Source organism: Anopheles coustani, chromosome 3 (genome assembly GCF_943734705.1).
Source record: "Anopheles coustani chromosome 3, idAnoCousDA_361_x.2, whole genome shotgun sequence".
Lineage (NCBI taxonomy): Eukaryota > Metazoa > Arthropoda > Insecta > Diptera > Culicidae > Anopheles > Anopheles coustani.
In genome coordinates this window covers 43754315-43779265 of record NC_071288.1, presented here as the reverse complement: position 1 = coordinate 43779265, position 24951 = coordinate 43754315, and the positions used below count along the sequence as shown (strand labels likewise).

General features: G+C 43.6%; 3 protein-coding genes across 4 annotated transcripts; 2 read left to right on the top strand and 1 right to left on the bottom strand.

The window, feature by feature from the left end:
- Window positions 1-342: 342 nt before the first annotated feature.
- LOC131260500 (uncharacterized) lies at window positions 343-1762 on the top strand. Its single transcript, XM_058262242.1, has 2 exons — window positions 343-565; window positions 621-1762. Exons 1-2 carry the CDS (start codon window positions 440-442, stop codon window positions 1734-1736), a joined length of 1242 nt encoding a protein of 413 aa, XP_058118225.1. The 5' UTR covers window positions 343-439; the 3' UTR covers window positions 1737-1762.
- Window positions 1763-2069: 307 nt separating this feature from the next.
- On the bottom strand, window positions 2070-18176 carry LOC131260498 (dipeptidyl peptidase 3). Of its 2 annotated transcripts, XM_058262240.1 has the most exons (5): window positions 18173-18176; window positions 4493-4624; window positions 4265-4417; window positions 3243-4137; window positions 2070-3166 (listed from the first exon to the last, which is right to left on the bottom strand). In XM_058262240.1, exons 2-5 carry the CDS (start codon window positions 4610-4612, stop codon window positions 2166-2168), a joined length of 2169 nt encoding a protein of 722 aa, XP_058118223.1. In that variant the 5' UTR covers window positions 4613-4624; window positions 18173-18176; the 3' UTR covers window positions 2070-2165. The 2 variants fall into 2 exon arrangements, with proteins under 2 accessions (XP_058118223.1, XP_058118222.1); XM_058262239.1 differs by lacking the exon at window positions 18173-18176 and having other exon boundaries at window positions 4493-4740.
- LOC131260499 (DNA polymerase alpha subunit B) lies at window positions 5111-24727 on the top strand. The gene is made up of 5 exons (XM_058262241.1): window positions 5111-5246; window positions 5340-5644; window positions 22721-22815; window positions 22927-24364; window positions 24460-24727. The coding sequence occupies exons 1-5, from the start codon at window positions 5171-5173 to the stop codon at window positions 24655-24657; spliced, it is 2112 nt and encodes a 703-aa protein (XP_058118224.1). The 5' UTR covers window positions 5111-5170; the 3' UTR covers window positions 24658-24727.
- The last annotated feature ends 224 nt before the right edge of the window (window positions 24728-24951 follow it).

Here is a 24951-nt window from a genome sequence, read left to right as displayed (position 1 = left end):
CCATGGTATGTCCCTATGTAATTAATATTTGTACCATGTTTTGTGAAAATCCGTTCAATAATTGTTGAACTATAATTGTTTTTCATTAATTTCAGAGGGTAGGTGTTCGGGAGGGGTAGGGAGGTATGAGGATATCAACAAACGAAGTTCAGATCATTCAATCCTGGAAAATTAGCTACCTTCCTGCCAAGTTTGGTGTAAATCGGCTCGGTAGATTTCGCGTGATGCGAGCACATACATATATATATATATATATACAGACAACGGTGACTTTTATATATTAGATTCTAAAATGTCAAAATTGCATAAACACAAAAGAATAAACAAACACCACATAAAAACATAAGCGCATCTGGCGTCGTGTGGGGAATGTAACCCGGTAACAGGACAAGATTCAGTTGAATGTAGTGAATAGTTTTAGTGGAACATCGTTCCCAAAATGCATTTTAAATCTTGTATATTTATATTTTCCGTGATATGGAATGAATGCTGTGTTGGAGGACTAATGCATTTGGATGGGCAAGCATCATCGGCTTTAGTTGAAAAGGGGAAAAAACAACTCGAGGTTAGTTGGGAACCATTTTAAATATCCAAAGTGATAAAACCTATTTCCTTTGCAGTCTTTGAAGGCGAAAACTCTCCTCCCACAGTATGGAAACTGTTGGGTGAAATCATTGGAGGTTTTAGCAGACGGCTGTCGCTCACTTTCCGACGCGGTGCATATCGACATAGCGCTGCGGTTTACCGGCTGCTTTATGGAAATGTCCGGCCAAGAGGATTCACCGGACTGCGTTACCGAGCGGACGGAAGCATTGAAAAAACTATGCATGAGCCAACTGTCTGATCGCACCTTCACCGTATACACGGAGTTCTTTACCCAAACACAAAACATGTGTTTTTTCCTGCAAAACCAAAACTGGCACAGCGAAACCGAACGTACGATCAACCGATTGAGTAGCTTTTCGCGTGCCGCTGGAGAGCAGTTGCAACTGGTGAACGATATGCAAGATGCACTTTTACTGGAACAACACAAACAGTACGCGTTGCAAATGGAACTAATGCGTATCGGACAAAACCTTTCCGATTCACTTAACGGCTCACAGCAGACGATAGTGAGGTTGACCCAAGAATTAAAACACTCCACCGAACAACATTCGCTAGTGCTTGAGGAATTGTTTCGCGAATTCCATCAGTTGCATCGATGGATCGTCGGCCGTTACGCTTTCGTGGATGGGTTGATATTCTACATTTGCTATGTCTTTTTCGTCCTGTTACTCTCGTCCTTAAAACGTACCGCTGATGCTAGAGGGCCTCTTATGGCAATTGTTGTGATGGGTCTGTGCTTAGAATGGTCCCTGTACAAGCATCAAGAAATAAGAAACGATATTAAACAAGACAATTACCGATGGATCATTCGACAAATGAGTTTTATCACTTCCATTATAATACTTCTTTATTATGCATATCGGTTCAAAGATTTCTCACGCCATATGCTGACACAAATAAGGGAGCAAAATCGAATAATTATGGAACACATTATTCGCAGGAAAGTTAATAATTACAGCATTGATTCACAAAGAAGTAACGTACTGATCGAAGAAAATATTGTAAATGAACGTCGGACGTCTAGTAGTCAATCTTTCTCCTTTGAGGAAGTCAAGCGTGTACCAAAGAGAACGACCGAAACACGAGTTGAATCGCCTACCTCGACGCGGTACAATTTGAGGAAAAAATAACTTGCCATGATCGCCATTGCTTAGTTTTTAAAATGTTTTTCTCACTGCACAATTATTTATTTGCTATTTATTATAATTTAATTCCATTTTATACCGTACGGTAACGCTTAAACCGCAACGTAAAGTTTCAGAATTTTACATTCCAAGGAAAGTACCAAAGCATAACATCTTCGCAACATTCTTTTTAGCATGCGACCTAATATATTGTAAATTATGCAAACTACTTGCCAACCTGTAGTGAAACAAATCTGTCGAAATTCGTGCTATTTTTGTAGGTGATAAATTTAATTACGTTTACGACTTACAAAAAAACTAAGAGGTATGCAAACTAAATATATTTTGTTCCAAAGCAACATGGTATTATTTTATTGATATTCCACGAATCCTCCGTTGGAAGTGTATTCTCGACTCCGGGTCGGTGGTAAAATATTAGTATAAACCTTCATAGTAATGCTTATCCGCTTCGTAGATACGCTCCAGCACCTCGTCGACTTTCACGTCCGTGAAGCGTTCGACCCACGACTGAATGTATCCGGAGAAGTTGGCTTCGTATGTTTTCAACTTAACGTTGCCTGAATCCGATTCCACTTCCGTGTTCGCCTGTAGGAAGATCAATCGTGGTTTCTTATGGAGCAGCACAATGTCCCTCCACTTGGCCCACGGGTGCGAACCACCTTCCGACACTTCCGAGTAGTGGTTGTACATATCGGTGGCCGCCTTTATATTTCCGGTCGATTTGTAGAACTGCAGCTTCAGCAGAAACTTGCGGATGGCCTCCTTTCCGACAGTTTCGATCTTGCTGCGGTCGAACTTGAGCAACAGATTCTTGCCTTCCTCAGTCTCCTGCACGTTGACCAAACCCTCGCCGGCTTCTAGCAATACCTTCATGATGACAAAACGGGCCTGATAGTGGGCCTGTAGCCAAGCTTTCTGGGCCGGATTGTACAGTTCCATCGCCACTCCAACGCCACCCCAAACAAGTAGCAACCAGTTGACGTAGATAATGTTCTCAATCTCCTGTTCATCCGTATGGCCGAAGATCTTCAGTACGTCACGATTCAGGCAGAGATACAGTCCGACCGCTTCGGCACGGCACTCTTCGTACGAGGAACCGAGCGATTTGAACTTCGAATCATATGTTTCTCCCGGTTCGTACCAACAGTCAACTGGTTCGCCGGTTAGCGGATTCGTCAGCTTTTTCAAATCAAAATTGTACTCGCCCGCCTCGTTGATGCGCAACAGTTTTCCGCTTCCATGACCGAGCAGCTCGTGAAGACCGACCTGAACCTCGAACGCTGCCGCCTTGTACTTCTTCATCAAGGCTTGATCCTCTTCCGTTAGGAAGGGAATCGCATCGGTTTTGTTCGTATTTGCAAGCACATTGCCGAGGGATACATTTTTAAAGCCTTCATCCTGACGAATCTCATCATCTGCAATGAAAATTAAATGTTGAACCACTTTTTGTCAAAAACCATTTTCCCACGCATAGAAGACACGACTGCTTACAGTTGGGAATGTTGATACCACATGGTACGCCCGATCCGGCAAACGTAAGTATATCTAGGGACGTAAAGTCCGGCTTGAGGTAAGAATCTTTCTCGTAATCCTCACCCCACGGTAGCAGTTTGATGAAACTTTCCGCGTTCGTCACAAGCGTCCCAAACTTGGCCGACATCTCCTTGTTTACCATAGCTACAAAACCTTCGAATTCTCCACGCTGCCCAACGGGATCTCGGTACGTTTCGATGAATCCAATGTACGTCTCAATAACCGGTCCCTTATCCTTGATCCAGTATCGCGATCCTGTTTTGTGCGCATCTAGACTGCCCTGGCGGAAGCTTTCAACGTATGCCTCGATCATGTGCTCTTGGTTCTCGTTGGCGCAGTGCTTTTTGGCTTCCTCCAGCGCATCAGCAACCAGTTGCATCAGTTCCTTGTAGTCCCCCCGTGTGATTTTAAAAATGCATCCCTTATACTCTTCCGGTTCACGCGTCAAGCCCTTCTTGTCACCTTCCTCGCTCGAAGCCAGCTTGATGTCGTAAACCGTCTTGCCATTCTCTTCCGTTTTGAACGTACGGCAAATGTACGCCTCGAACTTTTGCTCCTTCATCCATTCGCTAATGAGCTCCGTATCTTCACGCGTTACATTGCTTGAAAAATATGTCGTTACGCCGGCGTCACAAAGCCCGAGCGTTTTCGTACGCTCCGTAAGCAGGAAGATGGGAACCTTTGTCCGTTCCCACAGCGAACCAACCAACTCGTTGTTTGCCTTATAAGCAGCGGAGTGCTTGACGATCAACTCGAACTTATCTTCATCGAGGTTCGGGACGATTTTACTGTCACCCATTCCTTTGTAGTTACCGGCGTTCGCCAGGAACCCGCAGGTGTATACCAAGAATGCCTACAGAAAGATGGATCCGTCATCTGATTACGATTTATTTACAACAGGAAGCTTGCCGATCTTGGGCAAACAACCGCGATAAGATAAACGCTCAGTCCATCGTTCTTTTCCTTGTTCAAATACTCACCGTAAACTCATCTTCTGCCACGCCAGCAGAAACGGCAGATTCTTTCAATGTCTCCACTGACTCAGCTAGGAAGATCCGGTGCAACAGGGAAAAAATGAGGGGCGATTCGGGACTTGATTGAACCAATGCAACCAATCCGCCAGTCCATGATGCCTACAGGAACCACATTAAAGAAAAGTAAATTAAAACCCATAGCAGAGTGCTGAGTCAGCGCAAAATATATTTTACCTTGCTGAAGAAGTGGGCATATTGCTTCTCTTTCTCCGTGAGATTGTTGAAAGCGGTGGCACATTCAAGCTCGACGATCGGTTGGGTGTTGGGTAGGACGTACTGCGCCTTGTCGGACATATTCAAAAATGCCTTTTGCAGCGACTTTGTTTCTGCTTCGATTAACGATGTTACTCCTTCGAATGGAAATGAAAGATTAGCACAGAAAACAAAGTGAACAAAATCAGGAAAATTAGCACGACTGATGCGGAGGTCCTACAAAATGATGAGACGGCAATACTGCCGATTATTTGGCATTCGGTAGACAACAGTGCGGCTGTCATTTGCCTTGAACTGACAGTTATGGAAGCGAGAGTATTTCTTATTTCTAACAATTTTTATGTAATCTTCAACCATTTGTTAAACTTATCAATCTCTATCTAAAACAATCTTATCATACCATTTCATGCTGATGATGTGAAAGAATCACAAATTTTACTTAATTTTAGTACTGGCCGTTGGAGAAAACTGGCAGCCTATCAAAAAGCCAAAATGACAACCGATGCTGGCACTTTGGCTAGCCCAAGTTGTCAAAGCAAGCCGTCGCGTTCGCGCGCTTTTCTCTTGCCTACCAGTAGCAACAGCAGTCATGTAGTGAGTTTTGTATTCCTCGAAAAAATAGTCCTAAAACACATTAAAATGGTGTCTATAGAAACAATACGCGAACAGTTCGATGAGCTAGGCATCGAACCTTCAGATGAGATTATTAACAAGAGTAAGAAAGGATGTGATCACTGCAATATTCAGTGATTTTGGTTACTTGCGTCAACAACGTTACAATTACGATTTTTATTCCGCTTCTTTGTAGGTATCGAGATCTGTATCAACAACGATATCAACGATCCGGTTGAGTTTGTAGAGCAATGGATGGCGTACAGTGTTTCGAAGTTAGGTGGCGCCGAACCCACGGTCGCTTTTCTAAACGAAATGGAGGCTCATGAGTACACGAGCAAATCCTCGCGGAAAGCTAAAGTAAGCAGTCTAGCTGGTGTTCCACTGGGTAATGTGGCGTCCCCACGTTTGGACACAAAAGTGGCCAAAATAACAACATACCGAAACGTGGATTCTACGGAGCAGGATGTGCTAGAAATGTATGGCTGCATAACACCAAAGGTAAGTGATTTAACTATTTTCTATAATTTAGCTTTATAAGAAGCGGTAAAGTTGTATGATAATTTATATTGCACCATTGGATGTTTATATGCTACTTTTAATGGTTGCTTTTAAAATGTTACATCCAAACTTGTCATTCACAAGTTGATCGTACAGTAAAAGTCCCAACAAAAAGTCTACCTAAAGCAGGGTTATCGAACTATGCAATAGAACTAGCACACATCGTAAACGTACCTTTAAATGCCTCCCGGATTGTTGAACGTAAATCTTTCTGCTCGAAACATGAATGCAGTTCGGCAGAAGGAAAAAAGTAGAGAAATGTGAGATCGTTAAACTGAAGAATCAAAACAAAGAAGTATCCCCCACCCCAAACCCCAGCTACCTCTGGTGGCTTGTATGTGTGCAAGAGGTCATTGGCAACGGATCGCCGGAAGACAAAAGCTGAAGAACCAACGAGCGCCATAATACCATGAGTACTATCCCCTTCAACATTTTCTTTTGCCGATAACAAAAGAGATTCTTTTGGTAGCTCCAATAAAGTATCCCCTGCGGCTCATCGATGTCGATCGTCTCCCCTCCAGGTTTCGGGACACAGCACAACGTCAAAACAAGACTCTTTAGTCTTATCGAACGATGATGATGATGATGACTGTTGTGGTGATGATCGCATCCGCTTGGCCATTGCACTACGTGGTAATGCATTCTCTTTCGTAAGCATCGTTCGTGCTGCATCTCGGCACGATCTTAGCATTATTGCAGCTCAAGAACGCAACACAACATCCCCCTCTTGCCGTCTGGTTGGGGGAGGAGTGAAGGGATCGTATTCAATTTTCTTTCATCGCGCCCTTTCGCAACGCCTGGAAGCGCATGCCAAGCTAGTTGTATTGAAAAGGCAATACGTAAATAAGGGCACACGCGCTCATATACAGAGAAAAACCTTGAACCGAAGCTTCAAAGAAAGCATTACTGCAAAATAAACCCCGATGCAAATTATTTGACCGGAAAGTTAGACGACCCTTGGCAGATTATTTTAGTTTCACTTAGTTTGTTTTGAGACCTGGCATGTGATACACCCTTTGTATATATCTAATCCATGACCCATATCTATTGAATGGTGTTCTTTGGTGATATCGGTTTTTAACTGTTTTCCATCCTTGCATCCACCTCGGACTGAATTGTATATAAAAAAATATTGTTTGGAAATGTTGGAGGTTTCATGTTTGCGGAAGCGTTGAAATCTTTCGTCTGAACTTCTAAGGAATTGAGTGTAACCTTTTTCTGTATGCTTCAATATGTTCATTTCATTCTTGCTGAAGTTCAAATTTGATTAATGTCTCAACCAAACTAGAACTCACATTCTTCGTTTCTTTCCCACTGATGTTTAAAAGAACTTTGTGGCGTTTAAATGTTTAAATTGACCAGGAAAAGCTCGCAATGGATTTGAGGTGATTTTCCTAAAGTTAAAATAAAACAAAAATGTCACAATAGTCATTGTCCAGTTGCGATACAGTTTGTTATATGCAATTGTTGATGCTACAACAGATCATGTTGGTGTTGATGCAAAAGAAATCAAACATGCGATTGAGAAACGCTGCCCTTGACCAATTGCACACTGAAGGAAGCGTCAGGGCGAAAACATGGCGAGTGTTGTAATCTTAGTCCACAGGTACTGATTACCGATAATTTGGAGCTTCCTCTCTCATTCGCGCACATAAAAACACACACACTCAAGTGCAAAAGCCTACCGTTGCCCTGAGGATCACATGATCGTTGGTTGTTTTCGCGTTTGAATTCTTCCCCGGTTCCGTCGTAGAGGGGTTGGTACTTCCTTCGCGGGGTGAGTTCTTTTTTTCTACGGCTCGGTTCTCACGCCAAAAGCCCTGATCGTCCTTACTTCTGCCCATCGCCATCACCTGCCTGTCGCTTTCCGCGCGGCTTCGGTTGGATTCGCCGGCATCGGATATCTTTCGTGTCAGCAACGTTTTCTTATGTACAGGAAAGAGCCAGGTGAAGCCATCCCGGTCTATTCCCCTTTTTCCTCCCCGACTGTCTTACGATACACAGCCCGTGTGGTTCCTGGTGGCAAGGGAGAACTTGTAAGTGTGCGGTTTTTGTAACGAACCCAAGCGCACACGTCTACCAAACAATTTTCAGTGCGCGAAACCGAACCTGTACCATCGGCCCAACTGTGCTGGCCAACTTAAAGGAATGGAATATTCTACTGTCTTGGAACTCTTGAGGAAAATGAACAACATTAACGTAGGAACGTGAACAAATGAAAAGGGGCAGTTGTACTGTAAGGGAAAAGTGTTGTCATAACTCCTTTCCTTTGGTCCATCGGCTGGCATCCTGTGAGTAAAAGCGAAGCGATATAGAAACAAGCATTTTCCAAAAGACGCCATCGACTTTTGTCTGCGCGTAAGCATATCTTTCGCATGTGCTGGTGTCCCTTTTTACAATACCCTAAGAAACCATCATACACATACACAGATAGAAGCACCTGCAAATGATCGTGCCTCGCTCGCCGATCCCCTGCTAATATAATCTTGCGCCTTTTCTGTGCAGAGCCGAAACATCCGTAGAAGGTTGTTTTCCCCTTGGTTCTTTGCTACGATTACATTCTCCTTCTTCTTCCCTTCTGATGTTTACGACACAACAACTCGGCTGGGCAAGGTGGAAGAGAAGCAGGAAAGCCGCTCGTTGGTTGTAAAATTTTGAACTTGCTCAACCGACGGTCGGACAATGGACCAGAGAAAGGTAGCCAACCACCTCCTCCACCACCACCATCCACATGCTTGCCTGCCCTCCCTGTGGCTTCCCAGGAAGCTGGGATGCTGCGCCCTTCGGGTGACCATTCGCTCACCTTTGGGAGTGTCCTGTATCCTGTCTTGTGTGTTTTTAAGAAGCTTCGTTTGCTCATAAACAGGGCAGTAATGAATATTCGACCGTTTTCGTTGCTGTCCATGAATTTGTACCGAATACTTCTCATACAATTATTACGATTTCTTATAACAATGAGTCTTTAAGGGGTTCACATTTTTAAGGGGTAGTGTAGCGAATACACATATTTTCCTCCTTACACTCATTTACGGATCGTTTATTCACCTGGGTGTAGGATTGCTTTCAATCCGCTGTCTTATTTCTCCCTACGCTTGTGATGTCCGAGGGCAGTGTTTCTGTTTTAATGCTGCATGCATGTCTTTACCACCTTCCACTCGCCCCGCCACGACTGTCCTCATCATGTATGTTGTTTTCCCCGCATTTTATTTTCCTACACTCGCTTCGTTTGGTCCGGAATTAAAGGACGCACCGTAAACATATATCCACGTGAAAGAATCTTTCCCTCTCGGTGTGGTGTAGCATAAAGGGTCATCCTCGTCGAGGTCACCACCGTTGGTCCGCTTCCATTAACGGGCTTACGTTCTCCAGCATCGCCTTGCTCAGACCCGGTTTCCCCCCGCACGCATCGCGTGCTTTTCTTGCTGCGGTTTTGTTTTTCTTTCGTTTTCTTGTCTTTTTGTTTTGTCTAGTGGCTTCTTTACCGTCGCTCCCTTTATCAATTCCACTTCCACTTCGAAACCACTTCCAGAATATCGTTCGTGGTGGGTTGTAATGATTTTAGAAAAGTAAAAAATGAAAGGTAATGGAAGATTTTTTTCCGCCTTCGTGTTCAGCCAACAATCCAGCACGCAAGCTCAGCACCTTCAGCGTAATTTTGTTGTTGTTGCAAGTAATAGTTTCTACCGCCCCCCCCCCCCACCCCCACCCAAACCCCCCCCCCTCCCGCCCTGCCAGCCATTCACGATACTTGTGGTTCGTCTTTTAGGAACATAAAGAAAAATGTACCTTTCCATTCTCTTCATCGACGATCATCGCGGCGATCTTTTCTCCTCCATCGTGGAGGAGAGCGATCTAGCGTCTTCGTTATGTAAAAGTCCTCTGTCCTGTGCTCGGTGTGCTCGGTGTGTTGGTGCTTATTAACCGTTCTTCTCCTTCCAAAACCACCTGCACATTGCCCGGCGTCTTATGTATCAACATGTTTTCACACGAAATCGCACACACAGCCAGAGACGAATCCGGCTCTTCTCTCAGGGTCATGCAGCACAAGAAGCTCTCCTGTAAAGCCAACCCAAGCGCGGCGTCTTTCGTGTAATAACCGTTGGCAACATTGCGTTCGCGAACGGCAAAACGTGAAAGCCAACGAAGCACATGATGCAAACGGGCAATTAAGGTAGCAGAGTGTAGGAAATTCTGTTACAGTTGCGAAAGACCCAAGCACTGTGTTTTATGGTGGAAGAACTGTACCGTTTGGTACCACATTTATCTTAACATAAAGATAGTCAACTGTTTGTGACAAAGAAAACTTTGGGGAAAAGGACTTCTTTCTGCTGTACACAGTTTTGTATACTTTAGGCTTTCCTTTTCGTCTTGTCGTTGCAATCTTTTATGGTTGGGGACTTTGGGGCTATTGGATCGAACTAGGATATATCAAACGACAAAAGTTTTTCGACCGTTTTCGGCTGCACCAAAACCGCCAACAATGCCATCAGGGTTAAGATACATTTCGTAACCAGTGGTGTATCGATGGTTGGTAGCCCAGAAAATTATGGCACTGTTTCCAGCACGAGCATGTAGTGGTGCTGATGATCGACCAAAGTTGCCAATGTGTGTATCGGGGCCGGTGGTTGATCTCTTCGCATCAAACCATTCTACGATCCATCATCACGATACGAAGGAGTATCCATCATCCAGAAAGCCCAAATCATAAGGAAGCAGTGAACCCAAGCCAAAGATTTGAATATAAAAGGTAGCGCAGATAAAAACGAACAAAACGAAAAGAAGCCCACATTGGTGATGCAAAGGAAAATCTAAATCCTATTAAGACTATGTTACATGATGGACCATCGCTTGAGCTTGTTTGTCTTGAATAAAATTCGACAAACACTAGCTATAAGATAATCATTCTATTTGGTATGGATATTTAAAAATAACTGAATATTTTTGAAAGCATTTCTCCGCGGTTTCATCTACATGAGTGTGATGTTTGAATTATCAATTTGAATTCCTTCCATCGTTGGAGTGCTCGGAGCTTTTTTCTAACATCACACTGTTTCAAGGCTGTCTAGACGATCGCGACCGTTGCTGATATTTCAACCGTCCTTTTTCAGTTGGATATGCTAGTGTTTTCTTTTAGTTCGTACACGTTTTGTTGTTCATACTAAGCATATTTCAGGTTTCCTTTGCAACAGACGATTTATTTTGGCATTCACCGTTTTTTTTTTGCTCTCTAAATCATTTCTACGGTTCGTCCCCTTTTTCTGCATTTTTTTTACCTCTTCGCTTCTTCATCGCAAAATCCGCTATCCTGTACTTCTCGTTTATTATTCTTTATCTTCATGCCTCAAAATGCGTGCTTCATAGTTTATGAGAGTTTGACCAGTGTTGCGGACCATCCAACGTCGATCGACGGGGAAGAGTTGAACGACTTTTTCTGTTTCGGCCGAATAGAAAACGGTGGAATAACTCTGCGTTTAAAGCGTGCTAGAGTCGTCCCATAGCGTTTTTCCTTTTACAGGAGGAGGGTTTTCCACTCTGCATGCCATTATCTTGCCATTCCGCTTCTTGGCTCCCGGGGCTTGCAATACAAATCTCAAGCGCACGTGAAGCGTGGTGTGAAGTAAGTTTTCCGTTTGTTTCAGTATTTTTCCACTCCAGCTGTTACTAGCGTTGGCATTGTTTTGCGAAACCGAGCATAGCATTTGCAACAGATACAACGTACACTAAGTCCGAATCGGTAATACTGGATTAACTACTACGAATTTTCCAAAAAAAGCAATGCCCATAGTGATGTTTAAAAGGTTCCACTATCTCTAGTAAAAAATTAAACAATCTTAAATTCTTGATGGTTCTAACCTCACTAACCAATTGCCCATCGTCAGAGGTTTTCCTTCTGCGGCCAGTTTCTGGCGGATGTATGTTGCTGGGACGAACAAATCTCGATTTAGTTGCATGACTAGACTTTATTTCATCGGAAGCTAATCAAGTCTTTCCTTTCCTTCGCACTCTACCTTCGGTTCTGCCGGGGTAGCACGGGTTGGTCTTATAGCTAAAGGTTGTGTGGTAATATCCGGGGCGGTTTGAAGTTTTTTTAAATTCTTTTCTTTGCCGTACCACATTCTAGTTTGCTGTGTTTTTTTTTTGCGCTGAGTTTTCGGTAACACCGTCAAACCAAGGCAACAAACAGCATGCCCAGCACCCGTGGAAGAAGAGTATCTGTAACGGACATCATGGTCTTTAGTTCCACTGACGTCAGGAAATCGGTTGAAGCGTGCGAACAGAACCAGAAAAGGCGCTCGAAAATGATCATTTTCACGTTTTTTAATCGCCATGGCCGGTCCAATGTAGAGCTACAATAGTTTGCAGGATTTTCAGAAGGGAGGTTTTCCAGCTCACAATACACAAGAGTACTGGCTTTCTCTCCTTTTCCATGTTGATTTTCAACTTTACGGCCACGTGTTTTGTTCGTCAAAACGACATCCTTGTTTAGTGTGTTTCTTTATTTTAACTCTGTTCTATCCTTTTCAGCAAATGAATTATGGGCCCCTTTTCCTTTTTTACTAATTTTTTATACATTTGTTTGCAAGACTAGATACACATAGTTTGGTGTGTGCTAAATTTAGCTAAAATCGTTTAGATAGGTATTGTACGCTATAATGTAAGGTTTTGAAGAGGAAAACCTGAACAAGATTGACTAATTGGATGGATGGTCCTCAAAGTTCAACTTTTTCTAACTTATTCTTTTTTGAAAATCAAATTTTCTACACCTTGTTAAAGTATAATATTATTCATGCTTGTTCACTATATCCCGTCATCAGCAAATGCCGGCCAATTACAATTTTTGTTTCGAGACACCCTGTACAATGGTGTCGGTTTCCCTCCTGTTTTAGTCCAAGTTTCAGTTAGTACGTGGTTTATCAATTGAATAGAAATAATAGTAGATTGAAAATGTTTTTTTAACTCATAAGGCTGCTTTTAAATCTGGATTATTCTTTCACTTGGATTGGTAAGAAGTTCTTTTTGTCGATAAAATTGTCAAAATGTAATCCCTTTTTCCCCCGACACTGACACATCCACACGAGAGGCGCGAAAAAAATAACACAAGCCGCACATACCTACACACAATAAGAACTGGTGAGTATATAGAAAGTTCGTCGATTAATGAGAGAGTAGGAAGGACTATCCAATTATTTCACGCTGGTAGCGACACACTAGAGCAGGATAGCGATGCTCCTAGAGCGAATCTTTTGCAAAATCGTTGTCTCTCAGCTTGCACGACTGACTTGCCATCTCACTTCGTCGTACTACTTCTCAACTTCTCATGTGTCGGTATCCGGTTGGCTTGGTCAGAGCGAGAACGCACAACGTCAACTCGCTCCGTAACTTAACGTAAGTTGTGTGCGCAGTTGGTTAAGCGATGTACATAAGCCGGTCAAGGCACAAATACCAGCGCAGCAGAGCTGATCACGACATAGGGGACTGGAGAAATAGATGTAATGCAATGATGGATTTAGTTTAGCGTCGTCTGTTCTGTGGTTCGTTGTGTTACGGAATGGCTTTGCTTTTGAACAAGGGCTGCATGGAACGTTGGTTTTGGCGGTTCTCTGCTTCCGCCGTGGCGGACCCTTGCTTTTGTTTCACCACGTCGATGACCCCCGTATCACTACCGCACCGTTGAAAAGGCGTACAATGCGCCTTTTGGAACTATTCCTCGTAAGTTTAGCATTTTCCATGTGAGATTGAAAAATGATTTAGCTAAAAGTAAAAGCTACAACCAGTGTCTTGAAAGAAGAACAAAATGGAGTTGAACAGAACAATGAATGGTTACGGTTACCCTTCACGGCGAGAGTCCAATGGCCTCTTTTGGACAATCGGTGTTCTGTGTATTCGACTGTCGATGCTAATGAACTCGCGCAAAGTTCCGTGTAATTTACTGCCAGACACGGCAAGAGTGCAAATCGCAAGTACTGCTTATGCCCCGCGATCATGGAGAAAAAAAGCCGTATGATTGCAAAAGAAAAGAAAAATGGCCGCCGCCTGTGGAAGCGGCCCCAAGCGCCCCGTTTGTGTGACTTCAGCAAATTGGCGGCAGAGAGTGGCGAGCGTTGGAATCCGTAACGTCACCCCTTCTTGGATCCCTCCCGACAGCACACCACGATCACCGCCAACCAACAACCGGCGGACACTTGAAAGCGCGCGCCTTCCTGTCCGGCCCTGTCCTATTCTGTCTCGCGATACGTCGTCATCGTTCGCCGTCGCCATGCCGGCACTGTTGCTTGCACGGATTTGTGCTCACGCACACCAGGTCAAGCGCTTGCGCGCGTGTAGTTGAGCCTAATTAACGGTCGTTCGCGGAGCAGTGTCTTCTCTGGAATCGAGGAAAGGAAGTCGTGCGTTGCTGTGATTGTTGAAAACATTTTTTTCTCGAAACAGTTATTCGTCGTGCTTTCGATATGTTCTACACGTGATTTTTTCGGTGGTTCTTTTGCGCACTGGATAAAAGAACAACCAAGCTAGTTGAGATCGTGTGGAGTGAGCAATCTGATAACCCTACGTACTGGACTATTGGACGTTGGATCACCCCGTTGGATCAACTGCAGAGTTTTGGTTCGTCGAAGAAATAAGAGTAAGTGTAGTGAACCGTTGTCGGTATGTGGAGTGGTTATTTAATATGGAGTATTTACTGCTTATCGTCATTTTAGAGGATATTAGAATAGTATCAATGAATAATGTGAAGAAAGCAGATTATATCGAACAAAAACCGTATTATAGAAAACATGAAAGCGAAAACAGCGCGCGCGCATGTTTTGGGTGACTGAACCGTGTTCACATCAAAGAAGCAAAGAAACCAGACAAAGCCTACTTGGAAACCGAGTGGCAATCGAAGTTTCGCATCTGGAGTGATAAAGACAGAAAGCGTGTTGTTGGTTGGTTTCTCCGTTTCGAGTTGTTTCCCTCCGTTTGTGCCGCCTTTTGAATTCTGCCATTCTGTGGCCGGCGTATTGATGCATTGCGTGATAGGGGATCGTTCTTGGCTCGTTACTTTACGACGAGAGGGGAGACACAACAGCAAAGCATGAACAGTAGTTTTTCGATTATACTTCAATTGAAACGCTACGACGAAGCTGACGGACAAAGAAAGCGGATGGTCAAATTGGCATACGAGATCGACAAAAACGTAGTGAATTTCTCAGAATGCGTCGAAAATAGTTTTCTGTGTAAAATGTAGCGTTTCTCGGATGTGTACCGAATTTTCATATCGTCGTTTCATAGCTCTGGTATTAACCAGAAATTTGAGTGAATCGAAAGACGCGTTAATGTGTGCGTGTGTGTACCGCCACGATTCTTTACGATCAAAGCCACGATCCCATGACACGTGCGCGCCCTTGATGAATCTTCTAGTTAGTTTCATCATGTTATCACACATCTTTCCCAGCGCGCACGATGCTTCTGAAGTACATCGGTAGATGACCCCTGTTTGAATAGTCCGCGCCGGAACCCATACAGCTAAATGGCCAACGTCGCTATGTAAACTGGTGAATAACACACAAAGACTGCACACATCTTATGATGAAGATTTTTTTAATTTGTTGGCCAAGAACACTAGACGAGAGCGATGATATTGATAACATCACAGATGATTTTCTTTCGCGTGGATCTGGGACCGTAGTTGTCATAGCATTTTACGCCTTACTTGCTTGATTACTTTAAAACACTTGCACTGATTTAGTCAGCCAAAATGACGGTCAGTTGATTAAAAATAAACTAGTTCTGGAAAGGCCCGCCAGACATTGACTAATGAAGTATTTTTTCAGGCGTTATGTTTTTCCATAGTTTTATATCTGTGTATCTCACTCGGCGTTGCAGTTGTGTAGTGAAACGAACCTAAGTTTTCCGCGGCGCTACCAGCGCAGGAACCGGCTAAAAGAGACGATGTCGTTGATAGAAACTTGCGCATGCACCACGCGTGTGCTCGCCGGCGAGTTCTTCGGTCCACCACTTTTGTTTTCTTCCCCGCGACATCAACGAACACATGCTCTGCCGCATTGCGTCACAAGAATCGATGGACCGAACTAGGGAGGAACACACATCTTGTGTATGTAACAATGAGGCTGGGAGGATGATGCGGTGCATGGATAGCTCTATCTCGCTTTGATAATGGTATATTCGGTACCCTGTTCCGAGCACACTGAGAGAAGGAAAAAGATAAGGACCTCATAGTAACCGCAAGGACGTAAGCAGGCGCAGAGATGAGGCGAGGGTTGCCAGCTTGCTGGAGCACAAACATATGCGCGCTGATAATTCTGTGAACTACCGGGTTCGCTATCGACAGTCAGTCCCGTATTCCCCGGTCATAAGTTCTCTGTTGGATGAATGGCGGTGGTGGCTTGTGCTACTGCCAATAGATAGGGCTGTGGCGGAGGTAGAGTTGAAGACCGGAGGGGTACCATCATATTTCTAGATAATCTGCCGCGTGTGTCGACTGCTTACTGCTTATTGAGTCAATAGATTACCGTCACCATTCCCCTTGAAATATCCATTTAGAGATGTAGTTTTATGGCAATGCACCAACGTTATCCGTATGACGGCCCGTGTCATTTTTTTGTTTAAGACGTGGATAAAGCTACAGTTTTATTTAATACTTGAGTAAAGGATTTTTTTTTTATATAAAAAAGAGGATCTTAACTCACAAGCCATTTGCGGTATAAAGAACTAACCGAAGAAAAGCGACGGCGACGATGCGCGCAGGAAGTAGCAAATCGATTCGCCTCAGCATCATCAGCTACCACAAACAACCGAACTGCCGGGTTGGCCAGCACACACATAGGGGCGCGCAAAGGCAAATCTCTAATAATGGGGTTGGGAAAAATGCCATCATCACTGTCGTCATCATCATTGCCATCATCATCACCGCTGCTCTTAATGCGTTACTACTGCGGTAGTCCGAGACGTTTTCCAGGAGGAAGCAAAAGCAACAAGTCGCTGGGGTTTTTCTTAAACACCATCATCATCATCATCGCCGCCATCTTGCTTGTTCGTCGCCGCCATTTTTCACACAGCTCTCGCAACCGTATCGTCCAGCTTCGGATGGTGTCCGGTGTGTGTGGTTTCCATGGGGCGCATCAAAGAGCATGTAAAAAATTGTCTTAGCTGCTGACTTGTCGATATTCGTTCGAAAGCCACTGAGGTGTACTGTTTCTTTTAATTACAAAACTCCATACAAACACCACACACACACAACCGGGCTTTTGCTGCCCATGCACATGCCTAACGCCATGGAGATGCCGGTCCGCGCGTCAAGCCTTCTTCGATCTTTTCTTGTCTACTCTGTTCGCGTCTGTTTTCTGATCTTCACTTCCTTCTCAGAGAGTAAAATCGACGAAACACAGCGAATCACAAGAGAGAGGAAAGGAAAGAGTGAGTTGGAGCTTAAAGAAAGAAGCTCACCTGAGTGCGGCAAGCAGCGCGCCAGGGTTAGGGGTAGTAGCAAGAAAGCTCTTTCCATTTTCTTCCTACCCGCAGCATCACTTTCGGTCATCGTTAAGGATCACTGTGGTTAGGTGATGTTGTAAAAAACGCTATGACCGTTCTCCATGACGCTAGCGCTTTATGAACCATCATCGGCGATGGTTGGTCTATGGTGTAGAGAAGAGGTGTAGTATTGGGTACTTGTATTGGACGGTAACGACTTTCGCGCTCCTATACAGTCGGTGGACCGGAATATACAGAATCGGAATGGTTCTTTTCGGACTCGAGAAAAGCCCTTATATTAGCCTCGCGACGGTTCACGGTGGAAGAGGAAGAATTCGATATGCGAAACAGCATAAAAAAGAGAACACTGATCAGACGTCTACGCTGAGGGAAAAGGCAGCAACCCCACGTAAGAGGGAGAAACAATTAATTTCCTTTGGCTTGCTTTTGAAATACAAAGAGGAGGAGGTGAACGGGTAAAGAATTAAAATCATCGTGGACTAGGGAAAAAAGGTAGCACATCCGTGTTATGTGTGCGTGTGTTTGTGGCTGTTCGCCTCTGCTTACGGGAGTGAAGAAAGGGCAAGGGACGGGGACTTGAAATGGTAGGGTAAAGAGTTGTTGTTTTTCTGGAAGAAAGAATGATTGGTCAAGGCATTATTATTAAGGGTTGACCGTTTCTTCATCGTGCGCGTCGTCCTTAGGCCAAGAGAAGCCAAAACGAATCGAAAAACAACAGATACAGCTTTGGTAAGAGTAAGACAGACAGCAAGCGCAAAAAAGATACGGTCTTCGCCACCGCACCATCAAAACCCGCTATCGGAAAATATGGGGGGGGTATACGATCGCGCGCGGTCGCGTGGATTTTTTCTTTAACTCTTTCCGCGGATGTTGCTGGATCAGCATATTTACCCTCCCTTTACTTTCTAGAGCGCGCGTGCCTCGGTCATCGTCTCTTTCGTCATCGATGCGGTTTTCTTTTCTTCCGCAGTAGTCGACGACTTTGTTTCACGTTTTGGTGCCCTGAGAAGAACGTGCAAAACAAGCGAACACGCTTGTGTGTACGCTACGGGGGTAGTTTGTTGCTGTAGTTGGGGTTTATTTCCAAGTGAACTGTCGGGTTCGCCACGATCGTTTGTGTTCGAAAGGAAAGATTACAGAATTCGAGATGCGCGCAGTAGGCAACAGAAAAAGAAAACTTTTGTGTACTATTTTTATTTAGCACTACAAAATGGTTGTAATCATTCTTTATGTTTTCTGTTTACGATGTTTGTTTGTCTTTTTCTTTTTGGCCTCCAAATCTTCGCGATTGTGGTAAATATGTCCGATTTGTTGTTGAAATTGAACTGTATGTAATAATGGCCGAACCGAAACTGGATGGACTTTTGCAACGCTTTAGTATTTTCCCTTGTAGTTCTATACAATGTTCATTGTTGTCATCAGCTTCCACAAGTAATTTACTACATAATTATGTTTTCAGTGTTGCGTTTTCATAATATATATTTGTGTGTGTACGAGTGGGACAGAGAAAAGGAAACAGAGAACTTGGGCGAGAAAACGACAATAAGCAACTATTCCGCATCGCGTCTCTGTGTGTTCCTCCTTTAATCGCGATCTTTTCTGGGGCTTTCAAAAAGAAGCTTCTCTGCTCTGGGTTCCACACAAAACAAGTGCTTGTTTTTTGTTCCTCTCTTTTCTGCTTATGCGAGGAAATAAGTTTTGCTGCCTTCAAGTGGTCCGTTTTATTTTTCATTCTTGGCTTGTGGTCGATTCTACGGAAAGGTCGTCAACCTTCGCCTTGATTTTCCGCCATACCCTTCTATCTCGCTGCTGTATGGCTGGGTGGCCTCTCTGGACCTGGACACTCTGCTGTGCTCTGGGGGTGGTGAAAAGCCAAATACGGCGCCTGCCCAACCCGAGCGAGTAGGGGAATGTAAATCTTTGTGTACATCGTGGCAACATTTCATGAACATGGGCTAGAAAAAATAGGTATGGTTTTGTTACGATCAGTTATGAATTTCCGTCACTATGAAAGGTGTTGGAAAAAGAAAGATTCGTGTGGTTTTAAGGGTTGCAAAACTTCAAAAGGAATGGAATTCAACTTTATTATCTTTTCAAAATTTTAATGCAAACTTACAACCGAAAAAGTGGGTGTGGAACGGAAATAGCTTTGAAGAAAATGTATTACAATACAGCCATATGTGTCATATAAGCACGTGTATTGCAACATTTGTAGTAAAAAATATAACGGTCAACAAATACTCTACCAACATGATTCATCCATGGTATGAGATATCCCAATTGAGGGGTAATCTCGTGAAAAAAGATGAGTAAAACAAGCGAAACCTCACCCTGCTTGTCATCCGAAAACAGTTGAAATAAGTAAAGTATGAGAAAATCGAAGTGTAATAATCATTGTCAAATTTAAAATTTTGTAATAATAATCTTATCGAAGACAGAAGCGTTCAAGTTGGTTTGGAGCAAAAATAAAATTGAAATAAACGTGAGCTAAAAACAATTCTCCATTGCGCCGATAATGGGTGTGAATCTAGTGCCTTCACAGTGTTTTCTATATTGTGACTAGATCCACACTCATTAACGAAACTCTGGAAGCACATCGGAAAAAACGCGGCGAAGTGAATTTCTGACGAAAAAGTGTGCATCACAGTATGCGGAAGCGTCATCTCTAATGGAATCTAAACATACCTCGTCGTGCGGTCCTTCGAAATGCAGTGCCATGTGGTCGTGTATGAAGCTCCTCTTGTTGGTTTCGCGTGCGGCCGCCCCGGTGATTGTTGCATTTAAGAAACATAGTCAAATTTGGTGCCAATTAAACCCGATGTCAAAACAATCATTCTTCATCATCATATTCCCGTGAGAAATTCAATTACATGGCGTCCGGTTTGGGTCGAATGAAATCACTTTGAATTTTGCTTTCTTTACACAACAGTCGTCTAAATGTTCAGATAAAACTTTTAAATTTGTTTTTAGGATAAAAAAACTACCTTTTACAAAAATAAGTCGAGAGAAGTCGAATAGAGAGAGAACATACCACCGATGTCCTCCTTTTACAGGTCGTGATCATCATATGTAACACATGGAGGGAGGGTAAATCCAGGAAAACAGGAAAACCAGCATCATCATATATGCTTCCTCGCGATGGAGTAGTGAAAACCAGCTCTCTAAGCTGCACGAGAAGAATCATTCGACATCATCAACACACATTCACAAACTCCACTTTGTGGGCGAACATGTTTCTAGTGCACGGTTTCAGTTAAAGTTTCGTGACTAGATTACATGCTCGTCTATTAAGTTGAGATCAAACGGCGATCGAGTATAGAGGAGTCGACACCCCAGGAAGGAAAGGAGTTTTTACACGGTATATAACGGTGACCTGCATCGACAGCGGGAGTGTGTAGTGTTTTCATCGGCCGTGGGAATCGGGCAGAGCATAACGAACCGCGTGTGTGATAATCGTGTCTTCTAAACCAAACGAAAACTAACCATCCCTTGCTCCCCTCAGATATGTGGAAGACTCGGACAACAAAGTAAAACGATTTTTTATAGCGAGGATATGCTGGTTTTGATCATACGAGAAACGATTCATTATTGAAAAATTGAGATAGCTAAAGGAAGAAATCTTCTATAGAAGTATACGAAGTTTTCTTCTTCAAGTTGGGTTCCAAACACCCTAAATACTCCACCGTTCTTAAACCGATTTAATTCAAGGGGAGTAAAAAAAACGATGATTTTATGTTGTACAACCTTATGTGTTGTAGCAGTAGAAAAAAGGTACAAATAGGCGCGGAAAACGGAAAACCGGCCTTTACTGTCACAAACAAATATCGGGGAATAAAAAAATAAATAAATAAATAAACTTTCCATCAACCATACAGGGTGGCCACTCAACCGGGAAAACCGGGAAAACCGGGAATCAGCCTTGAATTTAATTTTTCCGGGAAAAAAACCGGGAAAACCGGGAATATTTTTCATATAATATTTTTTTGAGATTTACATATTTTATTCTCGTAGCGTAATTAAATTTTCCTTTAAAATTGTCACTACATTTCAATTGTTAAGGGCGACATTTGTTGTCAGCTGTTTGAAGGTCCAATGTATCCATATTGCGTTTTCGTTTCTTCCAGTAGTGCCGGCGTAGAGGCAAAGCGAGAAAGCATGATGATTTTGTCGCCAGGGAAGCAATGTGTACGAAAGACAAACGCATCGAGGGTTAACATTCGTAACATGGTAACGGGGATTTCCAGTTGAAATTGTAAAAGCATTGATCATCTGTTTAAACACTCGATATGAAATGGCAAAGCAACCAAATGTCTTTGTATATGCTTCAGATAGTAGCCAAAACAGTTATTTTAAATCTAGTAAATCTACTAGCTGAAAAGCTAATCGCTTCCTATGATATTGTACGAAAATATTCACAGCGTTCAAATCCGTCCTTTGAAATTTCAATTGCAAACTCCTGTCCTTCTACCAATATTTCCTGATGAGATCCTTTATCCTGTTGAGTTTATAAGGTTGCTTGTTTCGGGACGATCGCACGCGGTGCAATCTCTTGCTTCACTTGTTATGAATGTGTCACTATGGATGTACCTTTCGGATGTGATCTGATCGATTTATATGCTTGCAGATATACGGAAATAATTATGTATGTTTCATTCTATTTGTCAGTAATGGTTTGATATGGATAAAGGTTTTTGTTTTACCTTTAACTGTTAACCACTCTCTAGCAGGTGTATTGGTTGTTTTGGTATGGGATCTCATTGTATTGCGGCATTCGCTAGACGAGTGTGCTGATCAGTTTTTATTCTTGGTGAAATGTAGCTCATTTGAGTTGTTGGTGTGTTTGCATAAAATTTTGATAACGTGAATCATTTGTATCGACGTGTTTATGAACGTGTCTTTTGATAGAAATATTAGAAGATGTACAACAGGTATGCTACATCTCCCTTCTTTTGTTGAAAAATGTTATGATTAAGCAAATTCTATGAGCGAAGGAAAAACATTTTTCATTTCTAATTTTGAGCCGAATTAAAAATTAATTTGTTATTTATGTCATTAATGAAGTTGTTCTTTAACATTTTTATAAGGATTTTCTTTTAAAACATATACGCTCAAGCAATGTGTGTTGTTGCAATGAAAGTTCAGTTTACGATGCTCTATAATCCCAAACCGTATGTGTTGTCCCTGTTTTCCTTCGGTTTTTCAATAGTTTTTGTTTTTGAAAATTTTGAAGTTATTTCCTAAAAGTATTCTTTAAGACATAACTTACATGCAGTTTTGACCTACCTAAAAAACCATAGAGACATATAACAGCCAAGTTTATCTACTATAAGCAATCGAAATGTAGTGAACCTGCATAAACTAGAAAAAACCGGGAAAAGCTGGGAAAAAACCTGGAAAACCGGGAAAAAACCGGGAATTTGAAATCATAATCTGAGTGGACACCCTGACCATAGTAGACACATCTTTCTAAGATTACCGATAGTTTGTAACATATGCATTTAATTGATTTCTGTCGTTTAATTTCAGACGAAAAAATCTACATCTTATTTGCAACAAAACAAAAACACCCCGGAATGCATTCGAGGAGGAAGTGCATTTACAACCGTTACCTATTCGCCACTGTAAGTAAAATGGGATAAAATATCAGAAAAATGTACGAACTAAAATCATCAAAAGATCACAATAGTCATCAACTGATTGTTCTTCTTTGTTTCTTAACCCTATTCTTAAAGATCCACATCATTGAAGAAAGTCGCTCCCGATGCACCGAGCAAATCCGGCCAGGTCGTGTACACGTACGGCAATGCGCAGCTGCTGAAACAGATCAATTGGTTGCCCTCCGGCGCATCGGACGACGCGGATGCAAAGACCGAAAGCGAGAAGCGCACGAAAGAATCGGCTGGCAATGAAAGACACCACCGCGCGGGCGGAGTGAGCGTGTCCTTCAAGGCGGAAAAGTTCGCGAACGATAGCAGCAAGTACATGTTTGATTCTAGCTACGATCGTGTGATGATTCTGAGCGATCGGATCTACGAAACTGGGAACGCCATTTGTCGCCGGTTGGTTGAGGAAACCGATGCCAAACGGGAGAACACTACAGATGCGGACAGTGCCGGATTAGGTGCATCTTCGAACTCCTCCACGTCGAAGACGGTCGAGGAAGGGGACGAGGAAAATGGACAAGTTCAGGTGAACCACGAAGACGACACCACAAGTTCGTGGTTTGACGGGGTGAAGGTGTGTCACGTGGATTATCCGAGTTCGGAACCCATCCGTGTTCTGGGAAGAATCGTTGCGGACGAACCAGCTGCTGGTGGAGAAGCTCCTCAGAAGAGCACGACCAATCGGTTGTTGTCAATCGTTGATTTTGACGAAAACACGCTGCGCTGGACAAGGCTGGACCTCAGCAAGATCGTCACTCCCGGCTGGTCGCTCTTTCCGGGCCAAACCGTCCTGCTAGAGGGTATCAACCCCCGGGGGACGCTGTTTACGGTGCAGCGAATACATCACGAGCGGATACTCACCCTTCCACGCACTCCGATCGGTCTCGAGCGGCCGATAACGATGGTTATAGCGAGTGCGCCATTCACCGACCGGGACGATCTGTTGTACGAGAAACTGTCCGGGCTTTTACAGTACTGTACGAGCGATCCACCCGACGTGCTGCTGTTGACCGGTCCATTTGCGGACGCCAGTTGTTCGCTGTATGCGGATGTTGCGGAACCGTTTGAAGAGTACTTCGAGAAAATCATCGCCACGATCATGGGTGCGGTCGGTGGTCGGACGGAGGTGTGCATCGTGGCGAACCACGACGACCTGGTCGGTTCGTTCGTATATCCCACGCTGCCGTATAAGGTGGGAAGTTTTTACAAGAACCTACACCTGCTGCCTGACCCGTGTGTGATCAACGTCGGCGAGGGACTCGAGGTCGGCGTTACCACGGTGGATATCATCAAGCAGCTGATGGATGCGGAGTGTACGGCGGCGGGTGGTGGAAGCGATAAGATCAAACGCGCGTATAACCATCTCTTCCATCAGGCGACGTTCTACCCGTTGAATCCACCACCGGAGGATGTACCGCTCGATGTGGACATGTTGAACGAATACGGACGGTTGAATCGCGTCCCCAACATTATGGTGTGTCCCAGTGCCTTGAACCGATACGTGCGGGTAGGTGTTACTAAATGCAAAATATACAACAAGTGTTGCCTCCCTACCAACGAATTTCTTAACCATTTGCCTTTTATTCTGTCCATTCGCTATAGGAAATCAATCGATGCGTATGCATAAACCCGGGCTTCGTGGACGGTCACTCAATCGAGGGGGGGTCGTACGCCCGGTTGATCATCCATCCACCGGATACCAGCAGCGAGCCGCAGGATAACAAAGTATCGACTACCACCTCATCGCAACATCAGCCATTACCAACGAGCTACATCGGATGCCAGATTATCAAAACATGAGCCTGTAAGAAACTGGATGCTCTTTTTTAATAAATTGAAGTGTGTGAACCGAACAGACAAGAATGAAAATCGAATTTTAAACCTTATGTGTGGTGCTTTTTTGCGGATGACATTAATGTATGTTCTTTTTAGCTAAGGTTAATGCCACGTAGCAAGAAATGAACTATTGAGAACTTACTAAGAAAGGGGAGAAGTGGTTAAGATTTACTGCTACACTCCCTCCAAGTCGTTTACGTACAAATTTGACGTGTTCTACGTTTACGTGACGCGATGATGGTTTTTTTCGGTGGCAGC